This window comes from Sminthopsis crassicaudata, chromosome 5 (assembly GCF_048593235.1).
Source record: "Sminthopsis crassicaudata isolate SCR6 chromosome 5, ASM4859323v1, whole genome shotgun sequence".
NCBI lineage: Eukaryota > Metazoa > Chordata > Mammalia > Dasyuromorphia > Dasyuridae > Sminthopsis > Sminthopsis crassicaudata.
Window position 1 is genome coordinate 147,149,208 of NC_133621.1, and position 13,039 is coordinate 147,162,246.

General features: G+C 32.1%; 1 protein-coding gene across 8 annotated transcripts in view; it reads left to right on the forward strand.

Annotated features, from left to right (window-relative positions):
• PTPN12 (protein tyrosine phosphatase non-receptor type 12) overlaps nucleotides 1–13,039 on the forward strand; it is a 76,272-nt gene that overhangs the window by 47,824 nt on the left and 15,409 nt on the right. For all 8 annotated transcript variants that reach the window (XM_074268468.1, XM_074268469.1, XM_074268465.1 and 5 more), the window contains 4 exons: nucleotides 1,471–1,542; nucleotides 2,933–2,992; nucleotides 6,233–6,375; nucleotides 12,024–12,090. In XM_074268468.1, the coding sequence (XP_074124569.1) occupies nucleotides 1,471–1,542; nucleotides 2,933–2,992; nucleotides 6,233–6,375; nucleotides 12,024–12,090 (342 nt within the window). The remainder of the gene's footprint in view (nucleotides 1–1,470; nucleotides 1,543–2,932; nucleotides 2,993–6,232; nucleotides 6,376–12,023; nucleotides 12,091–13,039) is intronic.

The window sequence follows — 13,039 nt, forward strand, 5'->3', positions numbered from 1 at the left end:
GACTGGCTCATATTTCTAAGAGCACATATACCAATTGTATGCTTTAATTTTTATAACTGAATTAATTTATAAATCCCTCTGTTTAAAATGAATTTTTAAAAAATATTAAATTCTCATTATGTTTTAAGTCATGATGGTAAAACCTGGGAATAAAAATATATAAAATGGTTCTCCATGCTCATAAGCATACATTCTACTGGGTAAGCAAGGCCCTAATACTATTGATTTTCTTCATATTAAATTGTTGAATCATTGATCTTGTGATTCACCAGAGCTACAAATCTTTTTCAGAAGAACTGTTGCATAGCTGAATTCTTGTATTTCATGGAGTTTTTGACTCCCAAGTATAAATCTTTACATTTGTCTCTAGTTAAGTTTGTCTTAACTTAATTTCTAACAACATTCTAAATGTGTCAATTTTTATAGATCCTGATTGTTTTCAGCATGTTATCTATTTCTCTCTTCTTTATATTCATAGATTTGATAAAAACATCATGGTCTGCTTCTTCTAATGTGTAAACATGTGTTTAACCTTTAGTTGTTCAATAGAATACAATCAAGGATAGGTCCACAAGACTGAGTTAGAGACTTTCATGTTAACTCAGGCCACGTTTGAATTTGAATCTTCCTGACACTAGGCCTTGTACTCTCTTTCAAACGTATTACCTATCTGTCCCTGGTGACTAAAGATTTTAGTTGGAAATTAGTGGAAATATATTGGTATATAAAGAAATGTGTTTTGAATGTCAAATGGATTCTATAAAATTAGAAGTAGAAAATATTTGGGATTAAGGGGGGGAAAAGTTTTCTTCCACACACTTCTATCTCTTCATAGTCCCTTTATTTCTTCCTGGTTTTCCAGATTCCTGTAGAAAAGAAAATCATTGCCTCACAAGACTAAGGAATGTATTTTGGGAGATTAGAGATTTTTTTTTTTTTTTTAGGAGTATTATGAATAGAGTATTAGAATTGGGATAATTGGTTGTATAGCCTTTTTTCTGCCTATGTGAAAATATTAGGACAAGTCTGTTCTTATCTATAAATAAAGACAATACTTGTGCCACCTATTTTATAAAACTATTGGAAGGAAAGATCTTCACAAGTCTTAAAGCCTTACATAAAAATGATTTATCTTGGAAGTCTGAATAAAAGATAAAGCAGGAAAAGCATGAGTGTCTTGTCACCTGATCTGCTTTTAGTTAATGAATTGAAACTCTTAATTAATACAACTCTGTACTAGCAGATATATAATAGAATAGGACCAGCTGTGTCCAGACCTTGGGATCATGTAGATAATAGCATTAGTCATATTGAAACATTTGAATGAGGACTAGAAGATGAGTACAAAGTTGGAAATTGGTGGTGTCTTTATTTTTATTAGTAGAAAGCAGACTGTTAAGAGAACTTAGATGTTTAAGAAAAGCTGAACCTATAAGTAACTTAATTTGAATAATTTTCTTTGGCCAACAGAAAAAATGTGAACGTTACTGGCCTTTGTATGGGGAAGATTCTCTTACATTTGCACCATTTCAAATTTCTTGTGTAAGTATCTATATTACAGTAACTCTAATTACTCTTTAAGAGGTTGGGTTTTGTGATTTCATTAATGTATAGGGAACTTTTGGTGAGATGTCTTCCACTAATGAACTTTAGCAAATGTTCTACAATTTATAATCTTGGAGAATTGCCCAGGAAGACTGAGGAGTTTAAATGATTTTACCCAGAATCTTACAATCAGTATGTTAAAGAGATTGAATGTGAATCCAGATCTTCCTGACTCTCAGACCTGCTCTGAAAAATGGAACAGCAGTCTTGAGTTATAAAACCAGTGTTGTAAATTATTCAGCACATGTACTCCTCATGCTATACCTTAGGTTTTGTCATACTGCTTTAATAGGTGATTGCTTTGATACTCAATTTGTAAATATTAATATGAACAGCTTTTTTTTTTTTTTTTTTTTTTTTATAACATATAGGATCCTAGAATTTAAAACTGGGGATTTTAGAGGTCATCTAGTCCAACCTCCTAATTTTACAGATGAGGATGTGATTCTCTTTCCTTTCTTTCTCTCCTTCCCTATCTTTCTTCCTCTCTTCCCCCCTAAGGTTTCACAAGTAATAAATTGCATTTTAGTGGTAAACAAACTCCTCCTAAAATGATAAGAACATTATATTTCTATGTAGTGTTTTTAAAATCAGAAAAATCAGAAATTCCTTTTCTGATGCACACTTTCATGATACTGAATTGATGTATGAACCTTATTAACTGAAAACAAGGCATCATAGCATTATATAGTATACCACATGAAAAGAATTAAGACTATCAGTATATAGAAATAAAAGGAAAATGGATGCTGATTATACAAGGTCCTAGAAAATTGTGCATTGTGGATATTTAATTGAAGGAAGGTTTGTCTTATTAACTGAAATTTAGAGATTTCTTTTCTCATCCATTTGTACTGCCTTACAGATGTTATGGGATCCTTATAAATTTTGGGGTGCTTGTAGAACAAATGGCATAGTTGGCAAAATTTGGGGGCTAGATTTTTCTTTTTTTTTTTTTCTTTTTCCTTGAGGCTGGGGTTAAGTGACTTGCCCAGGGCTAGGAAGTGTTAAGTATCAGACCAGATTTGAACTTGGGTCCTCCTGAATTCAGGGCTGGTGCTCTATCCACTGTGCTACCTAGCTGCCCCTAGATTTTTCTTACTTTGCTTGATGTTGCTGGTAATTACTCTTTTAGACTCTGAAAACCCTTCCATATTTTTAGATTTCTAATAAAATTACACAACTATTCTAAGTATTCTAATTAGTTTGCTCTAAATTTCAAATTGTCAAGTAGTGACCTCTCCTTTCCTTTCCCCATCTTCCTTTTCTTTTATGTCTACTATAGTTCAGTGGTTATGGTACCTCACAGTTGTTTCTTTTCATTTAGGAAGCTGAACAAGCTAGGACAGACTACTATATTAGAACATTGTTACTTGAATTTCAAAACGTAAGTACGTTAAGCTTAGAGTTCTACCTTCAGGATGTGATTCAGAGGGGTGGGGTGTGTGTGTGTGTGTGTGTGTGTGTGTGTGTGTGTGTGTGTGTGTGTGTGTGTGTGTGTGTGTGTGTGTGTATGTATGTGTGTATCTGTATGTATCTTAAATATTTTTAGGTGATTTACAAACTTTTTATAGTTATGTAAAAACTGAAAAAAATCCATGACTAAGAATTTGATTTTCTTTCCGTACTAAGACTTTAAGTAACTATTTCTAGTTAGAATTCATCTATGTATATTGTTTTTAAAAATGCAGCATCATTTACTTTAAAGGTCAATAGTTATTTCTTAGTATATGCCAAGTATACTTAATATATTAACACTCAGTATATGCCAAGCAGTGTACTCTTTGTTGGGAATTATAAGCAAGGACAGTTCTTGAGCTTAGCTTTTCTTGGTGGAAGACAGTATATAAAGGGAAATTTCACACATAAAAAAGTCTGTGGGGACATAGCTTTAAAAAAAAAAAGTCCTAAGAGGAATGATTGAATGAATGGAGCTGGACTGGGGTTTTACATTAAATGGAAGTTCAGGGAAAAACTATTTAGTCAGAACAAAGGGCTCCAGGGTCAGAGTGGTCTGACTGGATCATGGTAGAGAAAGGAGTTAAGAGTAGAGACCTGAGAGCAATGTTCATCATTTTCTGCATAAAATAAAAAGATTTCTCCCCTCCTTCCCCCCACATTTTGAGTAATGGTTGAAATATTTTTCATTTGCTTCATCTAAAAATATTAGGACCAACTGTTCTTTACAAAATGCACTGGCTTTCTAAGCCTACAATATTTTCTTGACCACTCATGTAGCAGAATTTATTTTTAAATTAGTATGTGAAATTTTAAGTAATTGAAAAGTTTATGATTAGCTTGTTTCCAGTAATTGTAGGTACTTCAAATTATTTCTTGTATATAGTAGTTGAGATTGGTGATTGTCATTAATTTTAGCATTGATACTACAGCTGAAAGATAGTGATTCCTTGTAATGTCTACAAATTACTAATAATGAGTTTACAATACATTAAAATACATTGATCTTTTAAATGGGGGAGGGGAGAGCACTTGAAACATAGTCATTTAATTGGAGTTTTGTGCCAAGTTCAGCAATTCACCCAAGTATCATTACTATCATATTACCATTCTTTAAAAAAAAATTTTTAAGCTGATGTTTTTCTGCTGTTTTTGTACAATTTATTTTATATGTTAATGTTTAAATGCTTATTTGTAGACTTCATTGTGAAGTTTTAGATTCAAATTCCTTAAATATATCTAATTTTAATTTGAATCAACAAATGTTAGTTGAAATATGTGATATGCTAGGCAACTGAATTTAAATTTCCTGATTAATAATTATTTCATTTAATTAGAGAACTTTTAGTAACTGAATACAAACATTTGAAAAGCTGGCAGATATTCTTTTAGTACAAGGGCTAGAATTTTTCTAAGACATTAAAGTTTAAATTAGTCTTTTTTTTTTTTTTTTTTAACATTAATTGATTAGCTTCAACCTTCCTTCCAACTCAGCTTCTAGTTAGGATAGTTATTCAGCATTGAGTTATAATTTAGAATTGTAACCTTTTTCTCACTTCTCCTGGAGATTTTATATTCTGGATCTTAGCTAATCTTAAATTGGTTTCTAATTTTCTAATAGAACTTGTATTTATAAGTGTATATATAGGATCAGTTGTAATAAAACAGTATATATAAAATAATAATAGTGATAATAATTGCTAGTATTCATAGTGTCTATATGTGCCAGGCATTGTGCTTAACCACCTTAAAAGTGTCTTATTTGATCCTAACAACTCTGGAAGATAGATGACATTATATTTTTGTTTTACAGATGAGGGAACTGAGGAAGTCAGAGATTAAGTGCCTTGCCCAGAGTAGTGTAGCTATTCAGGTATCTGAGAATGTATTTGAAATTAGATCTTCTTGATTATTAAAATGTAACAAATATAGTTATAATATACTGTATATATATTAGAGAACTTTTAGTAACTGAATACAAACATATGAAAATAATTCAAATAATTACCTCCTGCCTTTCTCCCCATTGATCCCAGTATTCTCATATCATTATTAAACTGTTCTCCCATAATAGCTTATTTGAAACCTAAGGGATCAGGAAATCTCTCCAAAGTAGGGGGAAAAAGGAGAAAAAAAAATGGATCAGTATTATTGTTATTCCCACTTAATCTTATCTCTAAATTTAAACTGCTTTCATGTACTTTTTAGTTCTAACCTACACTGTGACTTAATGCTTTTTTTTGTTTTAATTGGGGGATCAGGATAAAGTCGTATGTAAAGCTTTATAAAGTTTTTACAGCACTTTGTGTGTGTATGTATGTGTGTGTGTGTAAAGTTTGATTTAATCTGAACACGTGAAGTAGGTACTAGTATCTATATTTTACAGATGATTATACTAAGGCTACAGGAGATTTATTTACTGTCCAAGGCCCTAAATTAATAAAGGTGCAGGCTTCTTCCTGAAACCTTCTTGATTCCAAATCTAATACTCTCTTCACTTTATCTCTTAGCTTTCTTATCCCTAATACCTTCCCCATCTGAAACATTATTACCAAATCAAAGATTAGAAATGGGTTTCTATAAGGCTCCATGTTGCTGTCCCTAGCGTGAGACCCACCCACATCCTTTTTGGACAAGAGAGTCTCAGAAATGTGGATTTCTGATTCTGCTACTAACTGGCTCTCAACTCAGTGTTTTCACCTAGCCTCTCTGGGCCTCTGTTTTTTAAATATGAAATAAAAATTTTGAGCTTAACTCCGAAAGGCTCTCACATTCTATGCAACTATTATTTATTGCAGTGTAAAAGATTCTTATGCCATTCTTTTTCCCCTTTCCTCAAAGTAGAGCTTGGGAGTACAGTATAAAGGAGGGAATAATTTATACTTTATTTCAGACTGTTTTTTACACAAAAAGTTTTTATGAAAATCTAAACTTTTGTAGATTAAAACCATTTCTTATTTTTACCCTTTTTAATCCTTATAGTATCTACCACAGTTGTAGGAACATATTAATTTATCAATAAATAGTGCATTTTAAAAACAATAACTAATAAGCAGTGCAAATGTCTTAGAAAAATGGGCAAAAAAGTCCCTCACATCTGAAAATTGTTATATAGTATAAAATTTCAAAGAGGATTTTCATAGTTGTTGAATTTCTTAATTTCTTCAAGGAATCCCGTAGACTGTATCAGTTTCATTATGTGAACTGGCCAGATCATGATGTTCCTTCATCATTTGATTCTATTCTGGACATGATCAGCCTTATGAGGGAATACCAAGAACATGAAGATGTGCCTATTTGTATACACTGCAGGTACAAAATAGTTTTCAAATATATTGTTGTAATTTTTTTTTTTCTGCTTGAAATTTAAAGTTGTAAACCTTAATTTTTTGCTTAATATTGAGTGGCAGTATTTTAGGCATGATAATTATTTGCATTAACTCACATGTTTTTGTGATGTTTTTTCACAGAAATGTTCATTGAATTGAAGGAATTTTTTTTTCTGTAAAACGTTATTATGAAAATAGCTTGAAATATGGTATCAATTGTATTAATAAATATTAAGTACAAATGTTAAAAAGGATCGAGGGCACTAATAGTTGTGGAGTAAACTTGTAGACTAAACTTCCTGTTACCCTTGAGAAAAAGAAATATGTCTTGAGTTGGATTAATAGGGGCACCAATGGCCAGCCATACTTAAGAAAACTATTTTGTCATCAGTGTGTTAAGATAACTAGAGAGGAAGCAGGAAACAAATTAGGAGGTTATTACAAGTAGGGAAAATGTTAAAAACTTGAACTAAACCAACAATTTGGGTGAATGAAAAGGAAGGATCAAGTGCTGGAAATGTTGTGACTAAAGACAAGATTTGGCGATGATATTGTGTATGTACTTTGGGGGAAATGAAGGATTAGATTATAATTATAATAACTTGGGAGAGTAGAAGGATGATGGTGGCTCTTAAGGGAAGGAATTGAGTTTGGAAGTAAATATAACGGGTTTAGTTTAAAATGTGTTTAAAATAGCTCTTGGGACCTTCATTTTGCAGATGTCCTAAGGGGAAAGTTAGTGATTTTGGGACTGAATTTATGTCAGAGATTTTTGGGGGGGTTGAATATATAGTACTGCATATATAACTGAAGTTACCAAAAGGGGGAAAAAAGAGAAAAGTAAATTCCCGACTGAACTTTAGGGAACAACTAACAGCCAGAATTGTGATTTGGATGAAGAGTTAACAAAGGAGACTATTAAACAGAATCAGTGAATCAGAAGACAATCTCTTTTATGGGTTTCCATGTTGCTAGAGTATTCAGGAGAAGAGTATGTAGTCAGCAATGTATGGTGCAACAGAGAAAGATGAGGACTGAGAAAAGATCATTGCATTTGACAGTTGAGAATCTGATAAATTTGGATAGAGCCTTTTCAGTTGATTGAGATTGAAAGCCAGGTTAATTGAGTGATTGAGAGGACAGGAAGTAGAGGCAGAGAGTATATCCAGCTTTTTCAAAGAATTTAACTAAAAGGAAGGATAATTGCTTTAGAAAATGGTAGTCTTTGATGAAGATTTTTGAAAGATGGGTAGACTTTTAGGCAGTTGGGGAGTAATTATTTGACAAGAAAGAGTATGGAGAAGGAAGAAGTTGAGTTAAGTCTGTTGCAGAACAGGTGGTATGATATTCATTTATATAGTGGTAAGCTTTGCCAAGGAGAAGGGCTGTCTCTTGTCAGACTGGAGGAAAAGAAGAGAGGATGAGAGATGCTGTTGAAAGGATTTGAGATAAAGAGAATAGGAAAAAAGAAAACTCACTTCTAATAGCCTTAGTTTAAAAAATAAATCAAGAGTCAAGGCCCTCTCCTGTGAAATAGGGGTCTTTGGAGTGGAGAAGGTCTGGAACACCTGTGGGGAAGGAAAGGTGAAACCAATATCAGGCAGGAATAGTAGAATTGCCTTGTTGCAATAAGGACACATTTGAGGTTGAATCACATGAATTTTCAGTGTGTTTCACTCAACATTTCTTCTAGCTTTGCTTAGTGGCTTGTGAGTAGGAGTAGAAGCAGTAGATGATGGGGAGTAGTCCACTAAAGTCAAAGTCAGAATAGGGTTAATGACTGAAGTATTGAGGATTAGCAGGCTTAAGGATAATTTGGTGAAGTTTGATGAAGTATGCAATGTTAGGAGTTATGATCAGGTAAAGAAGTTATCAATTCTTTTAATTAGAGGATAGTGGCATCCTTGTACCCATTAATCACACCTATTGAATGAAAATCCCCTCTGTTGTTGGTATGGAATAAAGAAGTAGGGCATGGGACTTTTGGAATTTGAGGAATTGGGAAGTTAGGGAGTTTGGGGGAATACCTCCTTGGTTATTAGAAGAACACAAATTGGGGAGATGGAGAAGAGTGTGCTGAAATCCTTCAGAAAAAAGAAAAAAATTACTTATTTGAAAATCAGTATTCTACAGCTGTAATAATTAATTTTGATTGAGTGGATTTCAAAGGAATAAAAGGTTACTATGTTACATATTGCAATATCGCCCTTTTCCCATCGTTTGTTTGTTGTTAAACAAGTATGTAGGCAAAAATTTTGTTCTACCTGAAGCACACCTTCCTGATGTTGATAAATCAACTTATTTATATAGTATTGTTTCATCATCCCCTTCTCCCTGGTTTCTGTCCTTTTCTAGTCACTATTCAGCTATTCCTTATTTCTCAAGAACTATTTTAGGACCATCTTTTATATCCTTATGTCCTTTTTGGATACTTTAATTTTCCTGATTCCCTTGTCAGAATCCATCCTTCAGATTTTGTCTATAATCTCTTGTGAATTGATCTCCTTTCTCTTTTCATTAGATAAGGCTCTCATTATTATCTCCATGGACTCTTTAATATTTTAACTAAATTTACTGCAGCTTTCTTTTGTGCTACTGCTGTTAGGTTAATCTTTCTTTAATCCAAATATGAAGTTATTTCTTTGTTGAAAATACTTCTTTGGCTCCCTTTTGCCTATCAAAAGAAATCTAAATACCTTCGCCTTTAAGCTAAAGTCCCTCTAAAACCCAATGTATTCTGTATATTTCCAGCCTTAGGGCAGTCAGCCAAACCAGATTAACCACTACCCTTGTGGTTATACCACTATTTCTTTTGCTTATGAAGACAATGTCTGCTTTCTTACCCATATCTTCAGAAATCCACTTTCCTCCACAAAGTCTTCACTGAATTCTCTCTCACTAAGTTGGAAAATCTTTTTGCTCTGATCTTGTACTTTTTTCAGAATTTAGGTCATTAATTACTTTATTTAGTAGGCATTTAAGAAAGTAGAATACATTTCATTTCATTTTGCTTGGGTTTTAAAATTTTAATATTTTTCTATATAGAAGTCATATATGATATGTATATTTTTCCTCCCTAAAGAAAAAAAATTATGGTAAAAAATAAAAATTTAAAAGAACAACAAAATCTTAGAGTGGCTGTAATGATGAAAAGGAAAGTCTCTAAAAGCTTGGTTTTTTTGTGTTTTATTGGTTAAAAGCTTTTGTCTTCCAAAAAATCTCCTAACCCTTGAAAGATATTTTTGCAAATTCAGATTTTTGAGCACAAATTTACTTTTCCCCAAACTTTTATTTAATTTCATTCCTTATACAAGAATTTTTAAAAGCCATCAATTTATTGATTGATCATTTAGGTGAGTTACATCTGTTTTCAGTTGACTACAAATTATAAATGATATTCAACAGACGTAGGATTTTTAACTAGTTTTTAAAAAGAATTTTAGTTGAAGTGTAGTTACAAATCAGTTTCTGTCCATCTTGGAGTCTGTGATTAGGAAATTGTTTAGGTTAGCATTTTTTTTTCCTATAGTTGAGAAGTTATAGATGATATATTTTCCTCCTTAAAGGGAAAATTTAATTACAGCAAAAAACAAAACCAAGTGAATTTAAAAGAATATTAAAATCTTGGAGTAAGTGTGATCATGTGAAACTATTGATCTTAAAAAAAAAAAGGAGTTGTTTTCATTAAGGTTACTTAAAGAGTCAGTATATTTTAATTTTAATTATTCAACTAGCTAAACTTGTTGTATAGTTCAAAAATAATACCCAAGTAATTAGTTATGATGTATAGCTAAATCAATTCAGGGTAAAGCAGAACCAGTATAGGAATGTACAAATCATGACTACAAAAATGTGAATAGGAGACATGAAAATTTTTTTTTTCTAATTCAGTAGTGGATATACTTGGAAAGTAACTTTTCTCTCTTCTTTTCAGAGGTGAGGAATTACGGGTGTGCCAACATTGCATATACTGTCAAAATTCATTTGGTGTTGCTCAACTGCTTTACTTTATAATTTCCATTCTTTATTAAAAGGAATGGGATCACTTGGTAGCAGGAGTGAGGAAAAGCATTTATTTGCACACGAAGATAGTGTAAAAAGAAAATGTATCATTAAAAATATAAATTAAAGTAAGAGGATGGGACTAGAAGACTTCTGAGATCTAGCTGTGACGTTGATTGTGACATTTTTCATCTCTACAAAACTTCTGAGTCTGACCTACCTATGTAGTAGGCACCATTGATGCAGAAAGAGAAAGAAGGGGCAAACTTTCACAACAGATTTCTAGAGAAGACTAGATCTTCATAGCTACACAGTTGACTTAATACTTTAAATAGCCCTTTTAACAAGAATTTCTCCTTATATTAAAATCTATCAGATTATTTGAAATAATAGCAATTATAATGATAAGATACTCATAATGAGTATCTTAATTATTGGACAAAATAAAATAAGCTGCTTCTAAAGAGTTCATTGACATACAGGGTGGTCTTATATTGAATGAAGGTTTGTATAGAGAAGTCCTAAAAATACTTCTTCAGGATGACCTATGATCACATCAAGCCTTTCAGTTCTTTTTGCAGCAAGGTCTACTATATCAAGAAAACAATTCTTATAGGAAAAATCAAATAGATGATGAATTACTTTTGTCCATAATATGCCCAATAATTATGTCTAGTAATGTAGTGAGATATGGACGGCTTTTTAAGTTACACAAATCTTGAACAGAAACAGAAGATAAATGATGAACTGAGTCTAGTGATTAGGAGAAAGTATATTGGATTGCATTTAGGAAATTGCGTGGTGCTATAGAGATCTCAAATTGTTCACTCATAAACACCAGTCTTCTCCTATTGATGCTATAATGAATCACTTCATTTTCCAGTAGATTAGAATTTTTGGTGACCACAGGGCAGGGGCAAGAAATGATTAGAAGATGGTAGTATATTATCAACAAAGATTAAAAATTGGAAGATTGAAATGTGTTATTGGAAAAGTAATTGGGGGCAGCTAGGTGGCGCAGTGGATAGAGCACCAGCCTTGAATTCAGGAGGACCCAAGTTCAAATGTGATCTCAAACACTTAACACTTCCTAGCTGTGTAACCCTGGCCAAGTCACTTAACCCCAGCCTCAGGGGGGGGAAAAAAAAGATAAATTACTTTTCCTTTTTTTTTTTTTTTTTTTTTTTAAATTAAATTTTGTAAGATCCAAAGATAAATATGGCCTCCCATAGCAGATATTGGTATACTGAGAATGTTAAAATATATATATGTGAATGCTTTTAGCCTATCAACTAGACCCTTAATTAGAAGATTTATATATATGGATGAAAGAATAGTGGAGAGGAATCATATATAGTTACCTTCATTATTGGAGGGCACAGTTACTTCACTGAGATTACTAGGCTTAACTGAATTCAGTACAGCATTAATTTGCATAGTTAATAAAAATGGCATTACTAGGATAAAATATGTTTAATGTGAATAGTGTATTTTAATTGAAAAGTAAATGTACTTTAAATAATTTAACAATTTTAATTTTCTGAGTGAAAATAGCCATTACATTGCTATGTTAATTATTTTTTAAATAAGTTTTATCAAATAGTATTTTTAAAAATTATGTATCCATAGTGCAGGTTGTGGACGAACAGGAGCCATTTGTGCCATAGATTATACATGGAATTTGCTAAAAGCTGGGGTAAGGATTAAAAATTTTAATCAACTATTATGGCTTGCTTTTTTTGGGGTGGGGGCACTTATTCACAATTTGGAGTGAGGAATTAACTTTTATATTTATGTGGTTCATTGTGTTGGTATACAATATGCACAGATAACTACTATCTGGATATGTAAGCAGTTATGAATAATATACATACTGGTAATAATCATTTAGGGTGTGGGGTTTGGAGGATGATGAAGATGCCACTATTTGACTTAAGTGGATACTTTCAGTAGCTCTTTAAAATATCTCTTGACTAAAAAGGTTTTTTTTTTCTTAAGCTAATATAATTCTCAAATTTTTAATTATATACTTATGTAAGACAGCTTTGTTACAGGCCAAACTTTTTTAATTTAAAAAAATTATGAAGGGTAATCATTGAAAGATGTTTTACTCCTGCTTTTCTTTATCTTGTACAGCTTTTAAATGAAATTATATGTGATTTTAAAGGGGGGAAAAACAGAATTCAGCATTGAGGCATACCATTTTGTTTTAAACATTAGCAATCTTTTCATTGAATTGAGAAACTTCCTTGAGCCAAAGGCAAAAGAAAGAAGGGGAACAATGTTGACATATCTGTAATATAATTTTTCAAATATCTAAAATAATGTTTTTCTCATAGTTAATTTTTGCTAAAAATACTTAAGTGCTATTGCCAAGGATCTGCTATTTTATATATGTCCCTCTTTTCTATGTCAAAGAAATGAGAAGCTAGAAAGTAAAAGACGCTACCCATAGTGATACCAGGATAGAATTTTCCCTACAAGTAGGACAGGAAATAGCAAGAGGAGTATTTTGGAGACTGCTTGGCAGGATTAGGAAAGAGAAGGAAAGGAAACTCCTATAGCTGCTTGCTAAGGGGGAATGAATGGTTACCAATAGGTGAAGGGCATGGGTAAATGAGGCATAAGGCACAAACTATAATTTA